Consider the following 26,475-nt stretch of genomic DNA (forward strand, 5'->3'; position numbering starts at 1 on the left):
CCTGCCAATGAATATTCAGAGTTCATTTCCTTTAGGATTGACTGGTTTGATCTCCTTGCTATTCAAGGATAGTTTGTACCTCTTAACTTCCTTCCCACCACACCTCGCCCCTTTCCCCAGCCCTCTCCCCACTGGTAGTGGCTGGTTTGTTCTCATGCAGAACTCTTTTTAAAAAATGCACAAATTGAGAAAAATCACTGGCTCAAAGATATTCTACAGTTTAAAAAGACACCATTCCACAGAATCAGAGCAAGTTTCTTCCTATAAAACTCAAACTGCTGCAATTGCTGAAATTTTCTAATGTACACTCTCTGCAACACTTAAATAGAAACTACATTTTGAAATTTGAGCAGTATCACAGAAGTAACAATGCAAAATCATGAAAGACTGAATGAAAATTTAAAAACTGCAACTATAGAATTTAAAACCTGCATGTGGCAGTGAACAGCTGAGGGGATACTGCCAACAAGCTGAATTTTGAAAATAAAGGCATAATTCTAGACACTCTTTCAGAACTGAAAGGAGCAAACAATAAACGAAAGTGGCGAGGGAACTGTGAAATGATCTGGGAAATCGAAATGTGCATAAGGGAGTGAAGCAAGCAGAAAAGCAGTGAAAAGAAAGTTTCTTGAGAGAGTTCACAGAGAGCTAGAGGATGAACAAAAATCATACCTTAAACACACTTGATGGAATCTGAAATTGAAGACGAATTTTCATTATCTAGGTCTAGATCTATTTTCTTACCAGACTCTAGACACTCATGTTCCTGTTTTAAAATGTCAGTCTCTGGGGCTTCCTTGGCAGTCCCGTGGTTATGGCTCTGTGCTTCCACTGCAGGGGACACAGATTGGATCCCTGTTCATGGATAAAACCCCACATGCTATGAGGAGCAACTAAGAAAAAAAAAGAATGAAAAAAAAAATCAACATTCACTAGTTGTCTGTAATGAACATGTATTGCTTGTAATATTAGAAAGAGAACAATCTATTAAAAATAAAAAAAGAATTTTAAACATTATCAACACTTAAAATGTGTAAATGGAACTCAATTGCTTGGCTTTTGAAATCAGTTGATAAGCTTCATGCAATTCCAATAAAAAATTCTAAAAGAATTATCTTTTAACTTGACAAAATAATCAGAAAGTTCATCTGGAAAGTTTTTGAAATATTCCACAAGGAAAAATATATACGGAGATGCATTTGTAGATTTCAAAGGATTTTATAAAGTGGCTGTAATTAAGCAGGGATAACAGTAGAATAACATAAAAAGGTCTGGAACAGACCATAGTGTATAAACTAATCAAATGAAATTTAACACTTTAAATCAGTGGACAGAGATGATTATTAAATAAGTGGTGTTGGAACAATTGGCCAACAACTGGAGAAAATAACTAAATTCTTGCTTCATATCACTTATCAAAGATATTTTTAGATGGATTAAAAAGATAAACATAAAAATGAGTCACGAATGGCTTGGAAGAAAATGTAGATTGGCATCTATCTGATATCACATAAAAGCAAAATGAGAAAATATGGAGGAACATACTGATAGATTTTAAAAACATGAAAGAGTGAAAACCCATATTAATCAAAAACTATAAAGTTAAAAAGTTTATGATAAATTGGGGAACTATGTGCACTACTTATATAGACAGAGGTTGTTGTTCAGTCACTAAGATGTGTCTGACTCTTTGCAACCTCACTGACTGCAGGCTTCCCTGGCCTTCACTGTCTCCCAGAGTTTGCTCAGATTCATGTCCATTGAGTGATGCTATCTAACCATCTCACCCTCTGCCTCCCTCTTCTCCCTTGCCTTCAAATTTTTCCCAGCATCAGGGTCTTTTCCAGTGAGTCAGCTCTTCACAACAGATGGCCAAAGTATTGGAGTTTCAGCTTCAGCATCAGTCCTTCCAATGAACACTCAGGGTTGACTTCCTTCGGTCAATTAGCTAGTTGGATCTCCTTGTAGTCCAAGGGACTCTTAAGAGTCTTCTCCAGCGCGGGCTGAGGCGCCTCGGCCGGGAACCGAGGGGAGCGGTACGCGGCGGGGCCATGAGCGGCTCCAGGGCTCCGGGCCCCGAGGTGGGCGCCTCCCGGGGCAGAGCCCCCCGGCGCGGCGCTGAGCGTGGACGTGGCAGGGCTGCTGGCACAGCTGGCGTAATTTAAAAAAAAAAAAAAAGAGTCTTCTCCAACACCACAGTTCAAAAGCATCAGTTCTTTTGCACTTAGCCTTCTTTATGTTCCAGCTCTCACATCTGCACATGACTACGGGAAAACCATAGCTTTGACTATACAGACCTTTGTCGGCGAAGTGATGTCTCTGCTTTTGAATATGCTGTCTAGGTTTGTCATAGTTTTCCTTCCAAGGAGCAAGCATCTTTTAATTTCATGACTGCTGCCACTGTATAACTATACATGTACAAATATGAAGTTATAAATATGCTTGGAAAATTTGAAGGGAAAAAATTAAATTCCATAGTAGAAAATGGGAAAGAAGCATAACAGGTAGGCATTTTCAACACAGAAAGAGTATGGTGGTCAATACATTTATGAAGATTGGTTAAATCTAATGGATTAGTTTGCTACGGATGCTGTAACAAATCACCACAAACTTAGCCATGTTTAAATGTTAAGCATGTAAAGCAGGGAACCAAACTATGATTCAAATCTTGTTAAAATAGATTTGAAGACAACTAAATGCATACCCTCACCTATGAAACTGGAAGAACATACCCACTTAATGTTAATATTAGGAGCGGATATCTCTGAGTTGGGAGATTATGGCAATAGCTATTTTTCTTTATATGTATATATATATATAATGCATATATAAATATGTATTATATAATATAAATATAAATATATAAATATAAATATATATATAAATATATATAAATATAAATATATATAAATATATATATTGCTGTGAACACATTTTACTTTCTTTTTAACTCTATGATCCCTGTTATGCTGAGGATATGCATACCCTCACCTGTGAAACTGGAAGAACATACCCACTTAATGTTAATATTAGGAGCGGATATCTCTGAGTTGGGAGATTATGGCAATAGCTATTTTTCTTTATATGTATATATATATATATAAAGCATATATAAAGCATATATAAATATATATTATATATATAATATAAATATATATATATAAATATAAATATCTATATTGCTGTGAACACATTTTACTTTCTTTTTAACTCTATGATCCCTGTTATGCTGAGGTCCTAATCACTGTACTACTTAACCATTTGACCAAAGTGAGATGATATGAGTTGGACAGTCTTGAGAGAGGAGAAGCAGACAGTGATTTTAGTTTTTTATGGTAAAATGATAATGGGACATCTGGGTATCACTTGAACATGAACTCTGGGGTCTCAGTGATATGGTGGGGATGAAGGTACAGACACTACCAACTCTGGAGCTGTACGTGGTGAAGCCCTAGAGGAGCCATGCTAGCTTTCTGGCACCATGGAATATGATTCTAGTAATCTGTAATCCTCAAAACCCTACGATTATGAGCCCAGATTCTTTCTACTTTCTTCTCTTTGTGTACATCTGTGTGCACTGGCTGTCTGACCTGCAGTAACTCATTTCTCCAATAAAACATTAATGAGTGAAGATCTATATTTCATACTGAATGAAATATTTAAAATGATCATTACAGTTATATTTTCCTTTAGTTATTTTTCTTGTTTTGTGGAGTGGCCATGGAGTGCAGCCTTTTGGGGTTGTCTATCCCTAAGAAATGGAAACTGAAGCCCTGTAATCAGGCATATCTCAGTTCTCCTTGCTCAAAGATGCATATAACAAAATCTGTTTCAGACATGATGTTGCAAAAGAGAACATGACATGCGATATGATGGTTGCTGGGGAGCGTGCATCATAGGAACACAGACTACCAGCTCTGAGAGAGATCTACATTTGGCATCTAGGAGTGTAATATTTCCTTCTCTCCTGAGCAAAACTGGTAGTGAACTGCAGAGTGGCATTTCACAATAACTGCAGAACTGAACGCAGGGCTCTGGGTGGAAAGCAATGATACTGTAGAAACCAGTAGCTCCTGCAGTGCCTGGCCCCTGCTTCTTGGGCAGAGGCCTGAGGAAGCAAAACAGGACTATAAGGCACTCTTCACAGAAACTCTGAGAACCCAGCAGAATAGCGGATGAAATCAGATATCATAGGACAAGTGAGGCTAAGACGATGGGGGTTGATGCTGAAGGGGCCACATGGCTATAGAGACATCGTAGCGTCACCTTGCATAGACTAGCAGCCAAGGGCCAGCAAGGGAGGTATGCGTGTCAGTGGACGCCCCTCTAGACAGAAGACATCAAGGTCCAGATGTCTGCCTCAAAGGCCCTGACATTGTTTAAGAGCCTTGAACTTGGGTGCAGCTCCAGAAAGGTGGGGGAAGAAGGGCTGAAACGACTCATTTGATGATGAGTTTATTCCTCCCCACCTGACTGGGGTTTCAAATTGTTATTAACCTCATTTCATGGACTGGATTCCTGCCAGCTGAACCCATCAGCCCATCAACTGGGTCTCCTTCCTTTTGGAATGAGGGCAAATCTGGGGGAGAGAAGACAGTGGGGCCTAGGCCTAAGACGAAAGAAATTGCAGCTTTTTGCAGCAATTTCTATTATGCATCACGATCAGGTCAGAGGGAGCTCTGGGCTGGCCGTTTGTACTTTTGAGCAGAGGCTGAACTTTAACTCTGGAATCGATGCTGTTCCTAAATATCTCAAGGGGGGCTGGTAGCCAAAAATGCTTTTATTTATGGCCATGTCAGGAAGTTAGAATTGAGGGGAGAGGCCTTGGTTTACAGAGGAGAGGAAATCCAGGGGCCCAGGCCTAGGGCTGGCCCTGTTTTCATTCACTGGTTCCATTTAACAGCTTCTCACAACATATGCCGTTTACATTATGGTATCCGGCACATGTAGACTTTGGCTGGGATTATCCTCTTGAGTTTAGAATTTATGATGGTGCAAATAGACACCAAATTGAAGACTAGGCAAGTGGGCATGCCAGAAGAAATGAGTGGGAAGGGGATAGACTTTATTCTCTTTCTTCTGAGTCATGTTCACTCTGTCCTCATGAACCCAAGAACAAAGGGATCTCCTTTTCCCCAGAGGGAGGCTGGGCAGGAAATGAATACTCTAAATTCTGCTCCAGAATTGGGGAAATGTACTGAAAAGTTTCTGACTCTTTCTCTTTTGGTTCCCCAGAGCAGGACGCTTAAGAAGGGAAGGGAGGCTACTAAGCTCCCCTTTTTTTGTTCTGAGAGAAATGAGGTCATTTGAGCAAGAAAATAAGCAGACTAGTCATTTAACAGCAAGAACCAGAAATCTTATAAATACTTCCTCGTTAGGGCAACACAGCAATTTACAGCCAAACTCAAAACAGGGACCTTTGAAGTGAGAGGGAGTTAAGTTTGCTTAAAGGCTGTGGGCATGTTGGTTGGTGTTGCTGATGAATGATGTTTAAAAAAATTACTTTTGGAGAGTTGATCCAGTCTGTGTGTAATTACATTTGGTTAAACAGAGAGTAGTTGGATTTTTTTTTTAATTTTACAAATATTTATTTGCATTTACATTATTCATACCTATTATTTATACGTTGTTAAATAGAAACCTCGACGTTCAAAAGGGTGTGTGTGTGTGTGTGTGTGTGTGTGTGTAGATCGTTAGTTTCAGTTGCAGAAACTAACGATTTCTAGTTTCAGTTGCAGCAATTTCTATTTTGTTACATGCATGACCATTAGAATGGCAAAAGCAGAAGTTTTACATTAAAGTACTTGATTTTGTGAAACAGCAAGAAGAGACAAGAAAATTGTTTCTTTTATATTTTATAAGAAAATCAATCATTTTATATATAAATATAAAGAGTAAAATACTAGCAGAATTTCAGAGATATAAAAATACCTATAATTAACATCTGCCCCTTACATGTGATATATAGTATAACCAGTCAATCCCACAGTAAAACAAAAAGATGAAGTACAATCTAATATTGTGTTATGTTGGGCTTCTATTATATAAATTGTTTTGAAATGAGTAGGCAAAAAAATGTTCACTTAATTGTATGGGGAGGGAGGTGGGAGGGGGGTTTAGGATGGGGAACACGTGTACACCTGTGGCGGATTCATGTCATGTATGGCAAAACCAATACAATATTGTAAAGTAATTAGCCTCCAATTGAAATAAATAAATTTATATTAAAAAACTTCTATCTAAATATTTTATTGAAAGGAATTAATATGTAACGGGTATCTATGTACATAATAAAAGGAAAGGAATGTAGCCATTTAAAAAGTTTGTCTAGAAGCTTCCCAAGGACCACTGATGCTAAGAAACCCGCCTGCCAATGCAGGAGATACAAGAAGCACGGGTTTGATCCTTGGGTCGGGAAGATCCTCTGGAGGAGGGCATGGCAACCCACTCCAGTATTCTTGCCTGGAGACTCCCAGGGACAGAGGAGCCTGGAGGGCTACAAATTCGGACACAACTGAAGGGGACTTAACACACACACACAAATACTTGTATCTGAGAGTAATTGTTAAGTGAGGAAATCTGATATAAGGAAAGAAAAAAAACTTGGAACGCGATGATTCAAGTGATGATCTGAATACCATATGCAAATTATAATTTATTTTATGTTCCCTTGGAGCATACTTACTTCTTATATCATGAGAGCATCTTTGGGCTGAAGAATTTGAGGCGGCATCAAACACGACATCTGGGTCCTTTTTGAATTTTCACCATGAGGAAGAGAAGAGGCAGTGAAAGAGAGCTGGCATTTAGCTAGTCACCTGACCTTGGCCAGATACTGTCAGAAGCGCTTTATTTTTGTGTTTGTTTCCACTTTATCTGTAAGGGGACTAAGGCACAGAGAGGTTAAGTAACTTCACTAAGCTCACCCAGCTAGAGAGAAAAGGATCCTGATGTAGAACTGAGTCTGTCTTCCTGCCTTCTGTTCTCATCCCACTCACTCTCTCTGGTTTTAATGTCCGCCAATCTGTCTACACTGATTCTGGTGGAGTCACTACAGATCTTAGTTGCCACAGCTGACCAGCACTTTTTAATATTTCCCTTCTTTGGTCAGTGGTGTGTCACACTGCTGAGCACTCATTCCTTTCCTGAAATGCTTTCCTTCCTGAAGTTTGGTGGCTTTATCCTTTCTATGAAGTGTCAACTTTCTTGGCTTCATCGTATCTGATGTGGTTACCACAGATGGTAAGGTTCTTAGCAATATTTATTAACATGTTCTAGATACTATACATCATTCTTTCTTAAATTTCACAGCTATGCTATGAGGGAGTTATTGTTATTAGCACTAGTTAGCGGAAAAGAAAGCTGAGGCTCTGAAAGGTTTGTGTGTGTGTGTGCTAGTCTCTCAGTTGTGTCTGACTCTTTGGGACCCCATAGACTGTACCCCTCCAGGCTCCTCTGCCCATGAGATTTTGCAGGCAAGAATACGGGAGTTGGCTGCCATTTTCTATTGCAGGAGATCTTCTCAACCCAGGAATCGAACCCAGATCTCCCACATTGCAGGCAGATTCTTTACCATCTGAGTAACCAGGAAGTGCCTGCAAGGTTTAATAAGCAGAATAGAATGAGGCAGCCACTAAACTATGGAGCCAGGATGAAAGCTGAGGTGGTCAGGCTCTCATCACAGGCTTGCTGGGATTCCTGTGCCTTTTCACGTGCTATGTCCTCCACACACTTGAGTAATCTCACTCCGGGTCATGCCTTCCTCTCCCTCGTAAACGTTGATGACTCTGTATCTCTCTTGAGCTCTAGACCTTGAGTCCAACTGCTGAGATGGACCTGGTCACCTGGACCTCCCCCAGGCTCTTCACTCTGAACTGGGTCCAGATGGTTCCCCGCATCTCCTCCCTGTCACCATCGAGGCTGTCACCTTTCAGGCAAGTTATTTAAGCCAGAAATGGGGTGGAGTCCTTAGAATCCTCTTTTCTCTGGACTTGGTCACACCCGACCCCAGACAGGGAGAAGAACCCTCCTAAACCCCTCTCTCTTTTGTTCTCCGTTCCCTCTCCTCTCATAGCTTGGGCTTGAATAGCACACTCTCAGCTTCTCCATTAGGCCCATTTGGGACCCTCCTTACCTGCTTTTCTAACTTTTAGCCTGAAAACCTCTATCTCATCAGCAAGTTGTGACTGTTGCAACATCAAGTGTTATATCATACTGAATTCTTCAGGGCCAGCATACTAGGCTCCTTCCTTCCTTCCTCTATTCCCTCTTCTTTCTTTTCTCACTCTACACACTCCTTCTTTCATCCTTCCTGCCTCCCCTTCCTTCCTTCCTTCCTCCCTTCCTTACCTCCTTTTAAAGCAGGGGACTCCTATTTGCCTTGAGACTAATGAGAAGTCCTGATATATACAACAGATGGAAGCACGGAAGCAGGCACTGAAGTTCACCTGCCCGGCCTGCCCCCTCTTCCCTGTCTGGGCTTCGTCCACTCACTCATGGGTACCTGCTGGCTGAGTGCCAGCTCTGCACGAGCCACCCTGTCCTAGGCAGTGGGAATAAGGAGAGCAAAGATAACCCTAGGCCCCTGCTGTCCTAGGGCTCACGATCCTGTGATGGTAGACACGTAGGAGAAAGGCGAGAAAAAAAATAAGGGAATGCATATAATGTCGGATGGCGAGAAGAAAAATGAGGCATAGTAGACTAGGAAAAGCTGGGGTGAGGGTGCATTTGTTGCTTAGCATAATGTGGCCAATTTAGCTACTACTTCTCTAGCAGCTAAATCTCTGGAAGGAGGTGACACAGAGGGTCACCTAGGCCCTCCAGGCCTGGGGGATGGAGTGTCAACACGCTGAGGTCCCAAAGCTGGGAGGCTGGTGTGGCTGGCGCTGAGTGGGTGAGGGGACAGGGCAAGGTCAAAGAGACGCAAGGACACCCAGGAAGCCACCTGGACGTGGAGGGTCGTTGTGCCGACTCAGATCTACCAGTCCTCTGAGCAAAGCACAGAGCCCCTGCAGAGTTTTGAGAAGATCAACAGAATGTGATTCTGAAAATAAAGTGAGGACTTCCCTGGGGGTCTGATAGTTCAGACTTTGCTTTCCAGTGCGGGGGGTGCAGGTGCAGTGGTCGGGGAGGTAAGATTCCCACATACCTCTTGGCCAAAAATTCAAAATGTAAAACAAAGGCAATGTTGTAGCAAATTCAATAAAGACTTTTAAAACAGCAGGTGAAAGATGGTGTGGTCTGAGCAGGAGAGGGAAGGGTGGGCGGTGGAGTGTCGGTGCAGACCCAGGACACTGTCAGAAAACTACACGTCTGGGAAAGAGACACTTGCGCGCCTTGATGAGAACCAGAGAGTGCCCTGGGACCAGGTCGTCACTCCATGCCAGCCTCCTGGGCTCCCATTGCCCTGCACTGCACAGGCCACAGTGACGCTTGTCACATCCACAGCCTACCACACTGTGCCCAGCCTCCTCCTGCCTTTTCATGCCCTGTTTCTTCTTCCTCCATGTTGACCACTTTGCAAACTCAACCTTTATTTCAGTCATTTATTTAATTTTATTTTGGGCTGCATCAGGTCTTGGTTGCAGCTTCTCTCTAGTTGTGGCATGTGGGCTCAATAGTCTCACCCCGTGGACTTAATTGCTCTGCTCATGGCCTGTGGGATTCCAGTTCCCTGACCAGGGATTGAACTTGTGTCCTCTGCATTGGAAGGCAGACTCTCTACCACTGGACCACCAGGGACGTCCCCAGATTTGATCTTTAAAACCCAGTTCAAACACTGCCCTCTCTTTGTAACCTCCCCTTCCTCCCCATGTCCACGTGGATGCTTCTTCCTCTATGTGATTCAGTTTGTTCCTTATCCATTCAAGCCATCACTTGGTGTATTATAACCAATTGCTGCTTTCTCTCCTACATCGTTAAACTTCCTAAATGTCTAGATTGAATCGTTTCATCTGGTCTTCTTGGGACCTCCTAAGATGCCGGGGTGTCATGGGCATTTTATAAGCACTTATTGAATAATAAATAAATGTTTTCACTTCCAACATCATTCCAGAGTATGAGTCTAACTTCAGTAATAAGACTCGACCCTTGTTGTCAAATGTTTCTCTAGATTTTTTTCCATCGTGTGAGAGGAAGTTTTGGGATGCAACTCCAATGGAATGGTCACAGGTTTGCCTTTTTTTTTTTTTTAATGTAGATCATTTTTAAAGTCATTATTGAATTTGTTACAATATTGCTTCTGTTTTATGTTTTGGGTTTTTGGCTATAGGTCATGTGGGGGTTCGCTGCATTAGAAGGAGAAATCTTAACCACTGGACCACCAAGGAAGTCCCACAGGTTTGCTTTTACAAGAGATTTGCACATAAAGTATCCACCAGCAAGACCCCTGAGTTGGGAAAATGAGAGCTGGAGGAAGCACAGTATTGACTTAGAACATGGGCCATCCACTGTTAGGGACTCCTTGGCCATTTGGGGAGCTTTTATGAAGTTAAATGAGTGAATACAAATTGAATTTTTGTGATAAAACCTTTACTTCTGCATCTTTACTTTCTGCATCTACCGTAACATGTATTTGGAATACTACCGCAATGTCAGCACCCTGTGTGAAGACACGCATGATGAGATTCATGAACCATGCATTGCTCATCAAACACCTTCTCTGAACTGAGCGGTTTCTTTAGGAATGGATATCTCTGCTTCCAGTCTAAGCCTTAGCTTGACACCATGGCTTGAGGTGTTACTTGTATCATCACATGTTTCTTCAAAAGTGAAAACCAAAACATTTGGATCAAAGACTTCTATTTCAAGACAGGTCTCACAAAAATACACGTGGAACCACGTTGCAATCTGCCAGCTGTCAGTTACCAGGAAAAGCTTTGCTGGAAATTCATTTTCCAGTGCATTTTTAGTAGTTGTTGATTTAAAACCAGGGAATAATGGAATGAAATAGATTCGAAGTAGGATCTGCATGTCCCTAACAGTGAGAAATAAAAATTATTATGCACTATTTCTATCCAAGCCATGTGTTAGACAGTTCACATATTTTATCTTATTGAATTCTGTTGACAGCTTTTCAAGGTATTTTATTCTCACTTTCCAAATGAGAAATTAGAGGTTTTAGGGTCACATAGCTAGTTAGGGAAGAGAGCCAGTTTCAAAGCAAAGCACTGTCAAATCGCTAAGTTCTGTCTGTTGTACCCTGCTGCCTTCCTGCCTTGGTTACTTCTTATAATGAACACTTCTATTCCTCAGATACATGCACTGTTTAAATAAGCTTTATGTGGTGTTTATAAATCATCTTTGAATAAGGTGATCTTACGTCTCGGTTTGCCCTGGATGGATACCTCTGAAGTATGTTTGTTGCCTTGGTGACATTATTAATGACACTGCCTTTCACTCTTAGAATTGTCCCAGTCTGGAAGGTGAATTATATGGTCACCTTCTCTTTGAACTTACAGTTTACACTGCTCATTCAGTTGCTTCCTGGTGAATCCTTTACCCAAGTCTTAGGGGTAGTTTTTCTTTTTAATCTTAACGGCTTGGTTCCTAGGATCGTCTAGATCTTCATAAATGCAAGAGGAAAATCCATACAGACTCATTACACCACAGAGCCAACAAGGCAGTGCAAGCTGACTTTAGTTCACTGAACAGATTGAGTGAACATTTTCCCAGTTGTTCATCTGGAAAACCAGATTTAAATCATGTTGTGTTAGAAACAGCGATATGTTAAAAAAGATTTTTCTATATACATATAAAATCTAAATGCATATATAGATATGGATTTATATAGATAAATTGTGTGTATATATACACACACCCACGTGCACACACACACACATACCATGGTGGAGAACACATCTCTGAAGATTTGGCAGTTGGCAGGCAGAGACTCTGTGACTTTCAAATAAGAAAGAAGTTGATCCTCTAAGCTTATTCAAAAACAACTTATTCTGTATTTCTTTCGATCTAGAATCTTCCTTGGAGGGTAAAGCATGACCCTGCTCCGGGTTATCCAGGAGTAAAGCTAGAAAACCCAACCTTCCTTTTGTCTTAGTAAGCCTGGTCATAAGGATAAAGATCTGGCGATAAGCCTTTAAAATGTGGGCTAAGCAATTCCCTCGAGCCACTCCACTCTTCCCAGCCACTGGCTTGCCTTTTCAGGGCAGCCATTCTTCATCTGTGCTAGCTAGTCTTGTGGGACTCCACTTCCTGTTTTGTTCTGGCTAATTGAATTCCCTTGTGGGATGAAAGCATTTTGCGCTGGCTTGAGAAAGGAAGAATCCAAACGCATAAACTGTAAATACTGATGACAGCAGAATCTCATCCCTCCTGTTGTTATTTATTTTGAGATTTTTGCTGGAGCAATAGTTTTACGTTTGACATTTATATAGGTCATGGTGAGTTAATAGCCATCTGCCATCTGGGAACTCTTTTGTAATGAACATTATAGAAGACCATGGAAGAATGCTCTGGCATTTCTGATTTGCACACAAGCTGAGATGGGGCTGATCTCCACAACATGCTCTTCCTGCTCACGAGTCACGTGATCCACCAAGGTGCTCACTCAGTGCTCAATCAGGCAGGCATGGTGCCCTGGGATGCTGGGCTGAGCTTAAGCTAATTTCTCAGTCATTCTCAGATACATTCTTTTGCCAAGAAGATGAGCTCTGGATTTCAGGCTACCGACTTCAAGAAATCTCATGTGGATCTAATGGTACCTGGGCTAGACGATGGGCTTCCACTGAACCCTGCTAAGTCTTTGATAGATCTTCAAAAGAATAATAACTGCAGGAGACCGTCTCAAGTGTGGTGCCTGCCGACAGCCTGGTGCCGTTAAAAGCGCACGTAGTGTCCAATTAGTAGGACTGCACTCATTCAAATCACTCATTTGAACCCTTGAAGCTTCCATCTATGAAATATCAGCCTTACTTATTTTGAAAATTATATGAAACACCAAACACACCACTAGGTAAATAGGATTTCCCCTTTTAGTCGTTCTTTTCCCTCTTTATTCTTCTTTATCTCCTCTTCCTTCCTAGTGAGGATAGGAAGCCTTAGAGCGGTACATGTGGATGAGGAAGGAGAAACACTTCTTTTTAATCCATGTCACTTCTTTAGTTCTGCCATTAACACTCCGGTCAGTGAGGGCCCGAGAAATTCTGACTGATGTTGTGGGTGTTGGTCAGCTCGGTTTAGTTCACCAGAGGTGTGGTTTCAGCAAGCAATGGAGCAGACAAGTACTTCACTTTACTGTGCTTTACAGGTACTGCTTTTTTTTTTTTAAACAAGTTAAAGTTTTGTGGCAATCTTGTCTTGAACAAGTCTATTGACATCATTTTTCCACCAACATTTTCTCACTTAGGATCTCTGTGTCACGTTTTGGTAATTTTCATAATATTTTTAACTTTTTCATTATTACTACATGTGTCATGATGATCTGTGATCAGTGACCTTTGATGTTACTACTATAACTCGCTAAAGGCTCAAAGGTGAGCATTTTTTAGCAGTAAAGTATTTCTAATTAAAGTATGTACTTTTTTAGACACAATTCTATGGCACACTGAATAAGCTCCAGTACAGTGTGAACATAACATTTACACTCACTGGGAAACCAAAAAAATCCATGCAACTTACTTTATGGTATTATTCACTTTATTGCAATGGTTTGGAACCAAAAATGCAACCTCTCTGAGGTATGTTTCAGGCTTTCTTTGTGGGCTGTTGCCTGAGAGACCCTGCAAATATTGAATAACTGTATCCCCTGTGTGAACTGTGTAAATTATTTAACATTATTTAATCGAGTATTTATTGTCCACTTTGTGCCAGGAACTGTGACAAGCTTCGGGCATTGCTCTGCCCTGCTCCTCTGAGCTTTCTTTCATCCAATAATGATAAGATGACATAGAACAACTTACACCCCCTTTGGGATTCCAGGTCTTTCTGGGACCCATGCTCCTTGTTTGTACCCTGTAGACAATTAGATGGGCTTCCCAGATGGCTTGGTGGTAAAGAATCTGCCTGCCAATGCAGGAGACACAGGTTCAATCCCTGGATTGGAAAGATCTCCAGGAGAAGGAAATGGCAACCCATTCCAGTATTCTTGCCTGGAAAATCCCAGGGAAGAGGAGGCTGGTGGGCTACAGTCCATGAGGGTTGCAAAGAGTTGGATGTGACTTAGGGACTAAAAAACAACAGACAATGAGGTAGATGTGCTTTGGTCCTAATATTAATTTTTGTAAGTCTCTCTGCTCAATCCCTCTCATTATTTCTTTCTTCTCTGGACAGTCCTCTCTTTTTTTCTGGGATTTTCTATAGAATGTAGAATGTTCCTGAATGGGCATATTCCCAGTGTTTCCACAATTAGATGAAGGAGTCCAACTTCAGCGGTCTTTCATAAACAGGAAAGGTGGCTGGGATCCATTCAGAGAGAGATAAATTCACAGAATCCTTTTCTTGCCTCCCAAACCATTGTCTCTTGGGTCTGGAAATGCCTCAACACTTTTGCACATAGGAATCCACAGCAGTCTCCCAACCATATGCCAGAGATGCTAGTTTTAAACATTGGCACCTTATATTTCTCTTCATCAACGTTTGCATATGGTTTAGTGAAACTATAACTCACAGGTCACGTTGGGCATTACACCTCTCCCCCTCCACAACAGAGTGGGGAGCTGGGCATCGGGAGTTCCTCCATAAGCCCAAGGCTTGTATAGAAAACAATAAAATGAAACCAAAGCCCAAATCAGCAAAAAGCAATTGGGACGCTTAATTTTATTTCCTTTATTTGGAGTTTAACAGTAAGTCCCTGTTTCTGATTAAGAAACTTCTGAGTGGGAACAAGGGCCTTTAAAGAGAAACATGCTGTGTTTTGGCAGAAAAACTTAATGACTTAGGACATAAAACTTTGGTCAAAGGAGCAGTGGGCCCTGATGTCAGAGAGCACCAGGCTGAGTCTAGTAACTCATGGGGAGGGGGTCCTTCATTTGCTCTCTCTTTTTAGGCCAGGAAACAGGGGGCCTGGAATCGCTCTCATGTGAATGAACTGGCTTTGTCATGTCTGAGGGGAGGCCTATGCCTTTTCCTCCACTGAAGCCAACCCTGAGCCTGATGAGAGCCTAGTGCAGACTTATGGGAAGGAAGATGGCAGTCATGTCTGAAGGTGAAGTGAATGTCTCCTCTCGACTTGGAAAATGGCAGCGGGTGGAGGACATCTGGCCAGCAAGGGGGCTGCAGGGGTAAACCATGGAGCTGGGAGTACATTATTCTCATCCATGTGCTTTTATTTATTCATTTTTTCAACATTTATTGCAAACCTTCTGCTTTTCAGACTTGACCCCAGGTCTTGGGCTAAAGTGGCCCAACAGGCACTCACAGAACCGTCCCTTGAAGGAAACTGTTACGCTGCCAGAGAAGTGGAGCAGAGTGTGCTAGGCTCTGTTTTTGAAGTTCTATAGGAGTACAGGAGAGGGAAAAATTCCTTCTACCATGACTAGGGTAGGGATGACACCACGGCAGTCTACCCAAAGGAGGGATGTTTGTGCTGAACCTACAGGGAAACATAGAAGCTCCTCGGGTGAAGTAGAGGAAGCTTCTTTCAAGCAGGAGGGGAGGTAGACTTATGAGAAATCACAGCCTGTGACTGAATTGGGCTGGAGTTCAGGATGCCGTGAGGTGTACAAGGTGTGCAGGGAGTGTGGCTGGAAGTGTGATCTGGAGGTCCTGGGTGAAGGAGTTCAGTCTTGATCCCAATTGAGAGGAAACCAGGGAAGAGCTGTGAGTAGGGAGTTAATCTGCCTGAGCTGGTAACTGGGTAAAAGTGAAAGTGTTTGTCACTCAGTCGTGTCTGACTCTTTGTGACCCCATGGACTTTAGCACCCCCAGGCTCTTCTGTCCATGGAATTCTCCAGGCAAGAGTACTGGAGTGGGTTGCCGTGCCCTCCTCCAGGGATCTTCCCTACGTAGACGTGGGTTAAGAGGCTGGGGAAATATTGCAACCGTGATCAAGATGGGAGGGTAGGAAGTTCTGAAGGAGAAAGCAGATGGCTCCTGATGGGAGACTTAATCCTTCCTCATTGACAGCTTTTCTCCTTCCTGTCTTCCTCTCCTTTCCTGTCTTTGCCCCATTCTCTTCCTTCTCCACCTCCTCTTCCCTTCTTTCTCCCCACTTCCCCTGTCACTCTTCAAGAAATTGACAACTCTCTTCTTGAAGAAACACAGGGTTCCAATAGCATCTAATCCACCTCTCATTTTCCTCAGAGATCTGAAAGCCCTCAAGGTGACAGAAGGCTGCATTTCCCAGGTCCACAGGCATCCTGCTTCAAGGTCTTCCTTCCCTATGACTGCACAAACTGTCATAAGGTCTCCATGGGTTTCTGATTTGGGGAGATCATGGTGACCGTGACTTCCAGGCTTGAGCTGGTGACCATCTGCCACCCGCCCCCCTCCCCGCACTGAATACCAGCGTCATCTTGGGGACAGCAGCCTCACTGGGGGCCGTGGAACCTGTCAAAGGTGACCTGTGCTTCCTTGACTTGAAAAAGTATAAGGTCAGTCCTTCCACCTCCTCCCCACATACCCCAAGGGACAGTCCAGGAAGACTTCCGACACAGTTCTGTGTGTCACGTCTGGAATTGCTTCCAGAAAGGACTTGGGGCATCTTGTACCAAGAAAGGCAGACAAGGTTGAGTCTGAACTGGTCTTGAAGGCAACCATGGGAGGAGTGATTTACCAAGAAGGAAAGAGATATGGAGGACCCCACCCAGGTAAGTGGGAAATTTCAGCTGTTGGCACTGAGGCAGGAAATACCATGCATGTGTAGCCATAGATGAACCATCCTTCATCCCCAGCTCTTTCCCTACAGTTAGGGATAGGTAGGGACATCTCAGGGGCTGCCTGGAGGAAGACAGCTTCACCAGGGAAAGGGCCTTCATCACTGCAATCCTTAAGCCTTCGCAACAACGATGTTATCGTTCCTCAGGCTTGTCTTTACAGAGGACCAGGGGCTGACCTTTGGTCCCAGCACACTTTGGTAAAGCCCTAGACAGGAGCCTAAAATCAGCCAGGGCCAGTATCCACATCACACTTCCCTGCCCCTGGAGCAGACAGGCCTTTGGAAACAGTTCGGTAACTGGCATTGAAAATGAATTTTCCATTCCGCCCTTCTCCTCAGTTTGCGTTCCCATGTGCTGGCCCTGGCATCTTTCTGGTGACCTTGTTCCATGCCTCAGCTCTGGGATTTTGTAATCTATGATGAATGATTGCCGCACAGATAAATCAAACTAGGCGTGTTCGAAGGTCAAACCAGTGCACTTGCAGCTCATTTTACACAGTCAGTTGTTTGCCACAAGTTGCCTGGAAATGGCACCTCCGGGCTTACTTTTTGGAGGAGGTAGGCACTATCTGCCAACCCAGCCACCTGTTTGTTCATCATCTGTTGATATGGCCCTGAAGTCTAGCAAATGTTACTTGTCCCTGCCTCCAGCCCCTGAGTGGTGTATGCAAATGTACATACTGTAGAATCTTGCCATTGAAACAATCATTTGTAACATACAAATCCTCCAATAATCATAAAGTACCCTCACACCCCTCTGTTCTGTGATCTCTCCTTTGGGGGGTCCCAAGTGTGTAGCCCTGTTCCACATGGTGGCTGTCCTTGTGTGTGTATGCCCGCTCAGTCGTGTCTGACTCTTTGTGACCCCACAGACTTGCCATGCTCCTCTGTCTATGCGATTTCCCTGGCGAGAATACGGGACTGGGTTACCATTTCCTTCTCCAGGGGACGTTCCTGACCCAGGGATCAAACCGGTGTCTCTTACATTGGCAGGCAGGTTCCTTACCACTGAGCCATCTGGGCAACTCTTGTCCACCATCAACTTCATTTCCCACCATCCGACCCTCTTTCTTGGCCACATGAGAGCCTGCTTCTTTGAGGCAGTTTCTTTTCTTGCTGGAGCACTGCCTGCTGTTTGGATTTTTACACACTGAATTTTCATAAAGTGGGGCTCATTTATATCAGGATATTTGCTTTGGCCTAATGATTCGCTAGTAAATTCCAGACCATTAGAGAGAGGTCAGTGTTCTATGTTGGGGGGATTTCAGTGAGTGGGTTTGCTTAATTTGGCCTTCCAACTTCTTTCTCTTTATTTTAAAATTAGGTTTTAGTATAAAACTAACACAGACTCACAACAAAAAATTTGACCTCCCATCTATTCCCCGAGGTAACTACTGTTCAATCTCTTCTGTAATTTTCTGGAACATAAATACATTTAAATAAACACACACGTATTCGATAGAAATTAGATTTTAAATGGCATTTCTTTTTTTAAAGTCTTTATTGAATTTGTTACAATATTTTTTCTGTTCTATGTGTTGGGTTTTTGGCCACACGTCATGTAGGATCCTAGCTACCAAGGATTAAACCTGTATCCTCTGCACTGGGAGGCGAAGTCCTAACCACTGGACCACCAGGGAAGCTCCAGAAATTGGGTTTTATTATGCACACGCTTCTGCAGCTTGCTTCCCCCCCACCCCCATTTCACAGGACATATTTTCACCTTAGTGGAGGGGAACTAAATCCTTCAGAGCTTTCTTCTTGCCTTCCTCTTCCATTGTGTCTCTTGTGAAAATCTCAAGTGGTGAAATGCGTATGGATGGAATTAGAAGAAACCCAACCAGGACCCAGGTTTAGGAAGCAACAGAGTTCAATGTGAAGCCAAGAGGCGGATGTTGAGAAGTACCTGCAGAACAGGGATGGGCTTTGGAGGGTGTGGGTAAAGAGAAGACTGGTACTGATTCACTTAACATGGGTTGATCTGAACTCGGATGAAGGGTGTGACAGCCACAGGGGCTCATTTACATTTTTTTTCCCTTCTAAATAGTGCGAAATGTATCCACTTGCATATGCAGTAGCTTTAGCCTGGTACAAAGTTAGGCACTGGGACAAAATATATCACCACAATTGCTACCATTTCTTGACCACCTGGTTCCCAGAAAATGCCTTTGTAAGACATAACACATATTCTGCATGGTATATGTACGAACCCAGATGCCTGCATGTAAATGGCATTGGTTGCATTTTATAGTTAAAAGGAACGAGCCTTAGGGAGCATAAGCAACTTGCCCACAGCCTTAAACCTCTCATGGAACTGGTACCTGGTCAGTCACGAGCCTGACCACTGCTGGGATCCACACTCTTTCTGCCGCATCCTTTCGGCTCCCATTATGGGGACATCCTTTTAAAACTGAACAAGTCTTTGTAAAGCAGACAGACCCATTAATAAAATAGGAAGTAAAAACACCATTAGGGAGAATGAAACAGGGATTTCCCTGGTGGTCTAGTGGCCAAAACTCCCTGCTCCCAATGCAGGGGGCTTGGGTTTGATCCCTGATCGGGGAACTAGATCCCATATGCTGCAGCTAAGACTCAGCATAGCTAAATAAATAACTGATTTTTTTTTTTAAAGAAAGAAAGAATGAAACAGCTGAGCTTCTAACATTTTGAATGAGCTTTCAAGCTCAAGCACGCTGCCTGCTCCCTTTTAACCAGCAGGATCCACAACCTAGTCCTGGATGCCAGAGGTTTTTATCAGCGGAGTCCACCCTCGGACTCAGGCCCATGGAAATGAAGTCTAGAAGCTAGGCACTAATAATACCTGCTCAATACATGGAGTTTCAGCATCTCTTTGAATTTTTTTGTTAAAAGGAAGATATCTGTGACCTGGTTTAACATTATATTCCCAGTCTTGGTGATACGTCAGCTTCCCTGCCTGATTTTGAAGTTCAGTGTGTCCTTCACATTTAATTGCTTGGGTTGTTGGTTAAAGGAATGTGGTTATATTTTAATTTCTAAAGGTAATGTACATTGATTTCATGTTACAGCTCAAGAAACACTCCAAGAATTTTTCTCAACAAAGAAAATGTGTGCATATGCACACAGAGTTGGGGCTTCCCTGTTGGCTCAGTGGTAAAGAATCTGCCTGTAACGCCGGAGGCTGGGGTTCCATCCCTGGATCAGAACTATCCCCCAGGTGGCGCTCGTGGTAAAGAGCTTGCCTGGCGATTCAGGAGATGTGAGAGATGCGGGTTGGATCCCTGAGTGGAGAAGATCCCCTAGAGGAGGGCATGGTGACCCACTCCAGTATTCTTGCCTAGAGAATCCCATGGACAGAGGAGCCTGGCAGGCTACAGTCCAGAGGATCACAAAAAAACAGACACACCTGAAGCGCGCGTGCATGTGTGCGCACGCACACACACACACGGGGACAGGGTGATTAGATGCAAGCATTTCCACCTCGGGGCTGAGACCAAGTGTCTACCTTCTAGCCAAGGAGCAGCTCTGCTTCCTAGAGCTCCGGCAGAACATGAGGAACGAAGGCCTTTGTGGGTATGCACACTTCTGAGATCAAATGAGTCCCGTCAAAGCAAAGAGGGTGTGCAGCTAGAGCAGCTAGGCCAGCTCACACTCCTCAGCCCCCTCCAGCAGCCGCCTGTGAAACAAGGCCCAAGCCCAGCAGCGAGGAACCTAATCAAGCCATTCAAGGAAACAGAAGCCCTCTGCCCTGTTTGATATCTTCCCATAATGATATAAAGTGCAGTTTAATGAAGTCAGAGGGGTCCCGGGCCGCTTGCTGTGTTCAGACATTGGGAGGCAGGGCTCTCGAGCCCACGGCTGACGTTCATTACCCGTCTGCCTCCAGCCGGCCTGCAGCCGGAGCGCTCAGCTGCGTTGAAGCTGGGGCTTTAGGGGGCAGTTTTCCGGTTGCTGCAGCCCCGCCTGCATTTTGTCTACATAAATTAGACCTTGTGCAGCATATTGGCCTGTCAGGGGACTAGGAAGAAACTGTATATTGTTTCTGGCATCCCTGAGCCCTTCTGCCCCTGACATCTGCTGTGCCTGTGACAGGGAATACATTCTTGACTCATTATCCGGGCAAGTGGAATCCCACCCTGACAGGACCATTAATCAGAATCAAGCAGTCCGGCAAATAAAAGAGAGAGCCAGCGTGTGAGTGAGAGAGCGACTCCAGGAAAGAAAAGAGACACTTTCTAACTTTGGCTTTCGGTGTCATTCTGGGGTCCGGACAACCAGCAATCTATCTTTCTGAGTGACAGGCCTGATGGATGGCATTATTTATGCTTTTGTGTATTAAAAGACAGCTCTGCCATGGGCTTGTCATTTTCACAGAGGTTTACAAAAAGTTGAAATTTAATTTGGAGGCAAAGGAGGGCAGGGATCAGAGGAGGCTGGCGATTTGACAGCCTGCAAGACAAGAGCGGGCGCTGAGGGCATCCGAGTCCAGGGATGGGCTGGACAGAGGTGGGCAGTGAATATTGCCATGTGGGTGGGTGTGCGTGGGTGTGGCTCTCATGGGTCTCGATGGACTGGATCTCTCGGGGTAGGGGCTTTGACATGGCATTCGGCAGGTGTTAATCATTTTATTCAGATGAATGGGTTTTTGATAAGATAATAGGCTAATGGAAAATAAATATCCTTGAGGTATTTTCCGCATATACCTGTGGATTAACTTTCAGTGATGATTTCCATTGCTTGACACGGGACCTTCATAAATGTTGCTAGTGATGCTTCATCCAGGACACACCGAGTTCTGGATAACAAGTACTGGTAATTTACCTGGTTCTGCTGATTAAACCACCATGGTGGACTTGTGAATGTGTTCGAGACTGTGAAAGACAGAGCTGGATAATGGGTAAATAATTCTGTGGCACGAATTTCTCAGACTGTGTCATTCCTATGCCCTAGAGTAGGACAGAGGAGAAGGCAATAGCAAACCACTCCAGTACTCTTGCCTAGAAAATCCCATGGATGGAGAGGCCTGGTGGGCTGCAGTCCATGGGGTAGCTAGGAGTTGGACACGATGTAGCAACTTCACTTTCACTTTTCACTTTCATGCATTGGAGAAGGAAATGGCAACCCACTCCAGTGTTCTTGCCTGGAGAATCCCAGGGACGGGGGAGCCTGGTGGGCTGCTGTCTGTGGGGTTGCACAGAGTCGGACACGACTGAAGTCACTTAGCAGCAGCAGCAGCAGCAGAGTAGGACAGAAAAGAGAGAGGAATAAAGGTATAAAGAGATTACAGGAAAACATATTAATTAATTAATTATTTTCCCAGGTTTATTGAGTGTTATTTTTTCCATTACATCTTACGTAAAAACCCAAATGAACTTTTTGGCCAACCCAATAATTGGCATATAACATTGTGTTAAAGGTGTACAATGTGTTAATGCATTTATATTTTGCAAAATGATGACCACCATAGCATTAGTGACCATGTCCATCATATCACAAATTACCACTGCTTTTTTTGCAGTGAGGACATTTAAGAACCACCATTTTAGCAACTTGCAAGTATATACAACAGTTTTGTTAACTCTGCTCATGGCAAGGCCTATAAATAACCTTCAGTTATAACTCTTTGCTCTTGAGTCCCTTCTACTTGGCTACGTCCACAGACAACCATGCATCATTTGCTTTAAATTAAAACTTAAAGAACTTCCACTCTTTGGCTTGCTCTTTTTTTACCCTAAGCACGCTGGCTCTGCAAACCTCCTCCCTGAGGGGTCCCCCCTTGGGCTGCTCCAGCACTGATGACATTGCCTGGCAAGACAAGGGAGCCACAGACAGAACAAAGCCTGCAGCTTTAGTGGGTCCAGCATCAGCCTCCAGCGGCTGTTCTTCCTTCCCTTGAATCGCTCTTGTTTCCTGAAAGGAGGTCTATGAGGTCCTGCTATTAAGCTCTGCTTTTGCCAGAATCTTTCTAGGTGTTGTCAGGTCTAGGTCATGACCCTGGAGGATCTTGGGGAGGTTAGAGGATCATTGATATATTGTACGTGTGTGTGAGTTAGTTGCTCCGTCGTGCCCGACTCTTTGTGACCCCATGATGTGTAGCCCACCAGGATCCTCTGTCCATGGAATGCTCCAGGCAAGAATACTGGAGTGGGTTGCCATTTCCTTCTCCAGATATATTGTATTGGGTTGGTCAAAAAGTTTGAGTTTTTCCATATGATCTTATAGAAAAACCTGAATGAATTTTGTGCCCAAACCAATATATTGAGAATATACAGACACAAATCCTGGAGAGGGGAACAGCAACCCACTCCAGTATTCCTGCCTGGAGAATTCCATGGACAGAGGAGCCTGGCGGGCTATAGTCCATGGGGTTGCAAAAAGTCGGACACAACTGAACGATTTTCACTCACAGACACAAATGGCGTGGAATCAGAGGGTGATGATGTTGTAAGGTAGACTATTTCAAGCTGGGGTTAAATTTAGTCTTGAAAGGAAATGTTAGTTCAAGATACAGGTCTACTACAAATGACTGTATTGTAAGAGCAGCCTTCTGCATTTAAGATGGAGTCATTTGCTCCTCATTCCAATTAACAAGCTGGTCAGAGGCACCAACTTCTGTGTCTAAAGTAACAGGCATTAGGCCAACAGCTGGCTAGTCAAGAAGCTGATGTCAAGTGCCAAGCTAAGTAGGACAACCATGACAGTCAAAGAATTCTCTTGGGTCGGGGAGAGTTATGGTTTTGTGACAAAGACTTATTTAGACTTCCTGAGCAAGCCCCCTTGCTGGTTTTATTGTTAGACAGTCTTGGATCCTAACGCTAGCTCCATTGCTTTTTAGCTTTTCAATTCTCAGTGTTCTTATTGATAAACAGATAATTGTAATTACTTCTTTGAGAGGTAAAGATGAAATGTGACAACATATGTATATTACATCATAAAAATGCTGGCAAATAGCAGATGCTCAAAGAACATCTCAAACTAAAGGATCTATGGGTCTCAAAGGACGAGAGTTCCCTCCTAGAGATTTCACTCATCTCTCTATTTCTTTATGCTTGGCCGGGAAACTATTTCTTTAAAAGACTACCCTGATCTTTCATTTATCATCGTAAAATGTCATATAGGGCTATGAACTATGTCTCAATTTAAAACTAGAAAATTAAAGCTTGAAAGGGCTGAGAAAATAGAATGACCTGGTGGTAAGTATATGTACAGAGTGGTGTGTGCTTGCTAAGTCACTTCAGTCGTGTCTGACTCTCTGTGACTCTATGGACTGTAGCCCACCAGGCTCCTCTGCCCATGGGGTTCTCCAGGCGAGAATACTGGAATGGACTGCTTTCTCCAAGGGATCTTCCTGACCCAGGGATTGAACCTCAGTCTATGGCATCTCCCGCATTGCAGGCAGATGCTTTACTGCTGAGCCACCAGGGAAGCCCATACAGAGTGGAGGCTTTCTAAATATGGCATTTTATCTGTCAGAAGACACCTCATCGTGTTATACTTTAGATTACATAGAGCATCACTGGTATGGAAAGGCACAGAGGCACCGACCATGGGGCATGTTTCTCAGTGGTCCTGTGGGGCTCTGAAGTCTCACCTGTCCAGGAGGAGGCTGCCCTCAGGGTCTCCCTTGGTAACATGGAGAGGAGGGTCATTAAGCTACAGAGATTGCATGGAAAGTGCCCAGTCCAGCACAGTGCTTGGAGTACAGGGCTGAGTGGCCTATTATTATGTCATAGCCTGACTCTCAGAAAACAGATTTGCACAAATGGATTGGTCTTTGACCCAGGGAAAGAATTTGTAGGCAAAAATTGTCCCCAGCCACTGGGCTTCCCTGGTGGCTCAATGGTAAAGAATCTGTGTGCAAATGCAGGAATCAAAAGAGATGCAGTTTCCATCCCTGAATTGGGAAGATCCTCTGAGGGAGGAAATGGCAACCCACTCCAGTATTCTTGCCTGGAGAATCCCATGGACAGAGGAGCCTGGTGGGCTACAGTCCATGGGGTTGCAAAGAGTCCAGCACAGCCCAGCTGTGTGATTGAAACTAAGTCCCCAACCACCAGTACCCTTCAAAAAAAAAGCCTGCTATAAACAGATGTACTTACATACCCGTGTTCTCCAACTGAATATTTAAATTTGAGTGTTCTGAAACTTTTTGTCTCTCTTGGCAAGGATAATTAAGAAGAGAGGAACCTACAGGTTAAGCAGAAAGAAAGAGTACAAAGTAGAGGCGAGAACAGAAGCACCTGTGCGAGGCTGCTTTAGAAGAGGAAAAGGCAACGAGACGCACTAAACCTGGGCTTCCAGAAACACTCTTGTCTTCACAGCAAAGGGGGAGCAGAGACTTGTGAGAAGACGGGCTTAGCCGGTTAGGGTTAGGGTCAGGTCAGGGTTCTACTGTGCTATCAAGGGTGGAACAAGGCTTCAGTACAGGGAGGCAAATGGATTGATAAGCACCCGCCCCCACTTTACTAGTTCAGGAGACCAAATTCCTCTTCATCTCCAGTCCATGGTGGGATCCCAGAGGAGAGAGGCAATAGCTGAGTCGTTACATTGAGTTGGCCCAAAGGTTGGTGTGAGTTTTTCAATGAGATGTTATGGAAAATACTCCATAGTATGTTACTTAAATATTCAGTTGGAGAGCACGGATATACAAGTACATCTATTTATAGAAGGCCTTTGTTTTAAGGACATGGGTGGCTGGAGACAGTTCTTGTCTGTAGATTCTTTCCCCAGGTCAGTGCTCAATCCACTTGGGCACACCTGTTTTCTGAGAGCCAGTCTGTGATATTAATAGCAGATCCATTTATTGAACACCCAACCCTGTGCTCCAAGCCTGGGCTGGGTCACTTTCCATGCAACTTCTGTAATGTAATGACCCTTTTAAGGAAATATGGTCCTCTCCAAGGTGCCAAAGAACATTTTGACCAACCCAATAGATAAGACTATAAACATTTGGATGGAGGAGGAGCCACAGGGGGAAAAATCCTCTTGGTAACTGTATCATCTACCACTAATGAAAAGATATTTATACATACCTCACTGAAACTGAGAGCCTGAAAACCTTCTGGCACAGGGGCAGTGGTAGAGTACATGGAAACCATAGTATGGCCAATAGTATATAATTAAACATCTGCAAATAGATTTTTGATAGTCTTGCTAGTTCATTGTCTTCATTTCTTTTTTTTTTTAGCAAACCCCAAAATGCTCTTAAAGTCTTCCTCCCCAGCCCTCTGTTTTTCCCATACTACTTTAAGTCTCTAATTTACAAATTCTTCCACTACGGGGATTTTATGGCTTGGAGAGGAAATACTACAACACCTATTCCATTTTTTTCCAGGTGAGATGGGTCTACAACTTCCTGTTGAACAGATCACCCAACTATTAGGGGAACGAACAGCTGAGTCACAAATTACTCTGGATCTGCTCTGGACTAGTCCTGTGACCTTAAGCAAAATCGGCACATCATTTAAGCAACCTCTCTGCCCATCCCACTTAGACCTGAAGACTTGGTCATATATTTTAAAATCTTGCTATGCTGCTTTCGTGGGTTGTTGAAAAATGCATGCAGATTTCTTAGCACAGTGCCTCGCCCTTCCAATAAAGGATTTCTATTCTTATTACTGCATCACATTCCTATGACAGCAGTGATCAAGCCGAAATGGAAAGTC

General features: G+C 43.6%; 1 protein-coding gene across 1 annotated transcript in view; it reads right to left on the reverse strand.

Moving 5' to 3' along the window:
• Positions 1–1,940: 1,940 nt before the first annotated feature.
• The window catches only part of LOC102281462 (small ribosomal subunit protein eS25-like), a 66,660-nt gene continuing 42,125 nt past the window's right edge, over positions 1,941–26,475 (reverse strand). Inside the window, 1 exon segment of the mRNA XM_070364109.1 lies at positions 1,941–2,151. Coding sequence (XP_070220210.1) covers positions 1,941–2,151 — 211 coding nt within the window.

This window comes from Bos mutus, chromosome 27, assembly GCF_027580195.1.
Source record: "Bos mutus isolate GX-2022 chromosome 27, NWIPB_WYAK_1.1, whole genome shotgun sequence".
In the NCBI taxonomy this organism is placed as follows: domain Eukaryota; kingdom Metazoa; phylum Chordata; class Mammalia; order Artiodactyla; family Bovidae; genus Bos; species Bos mutus.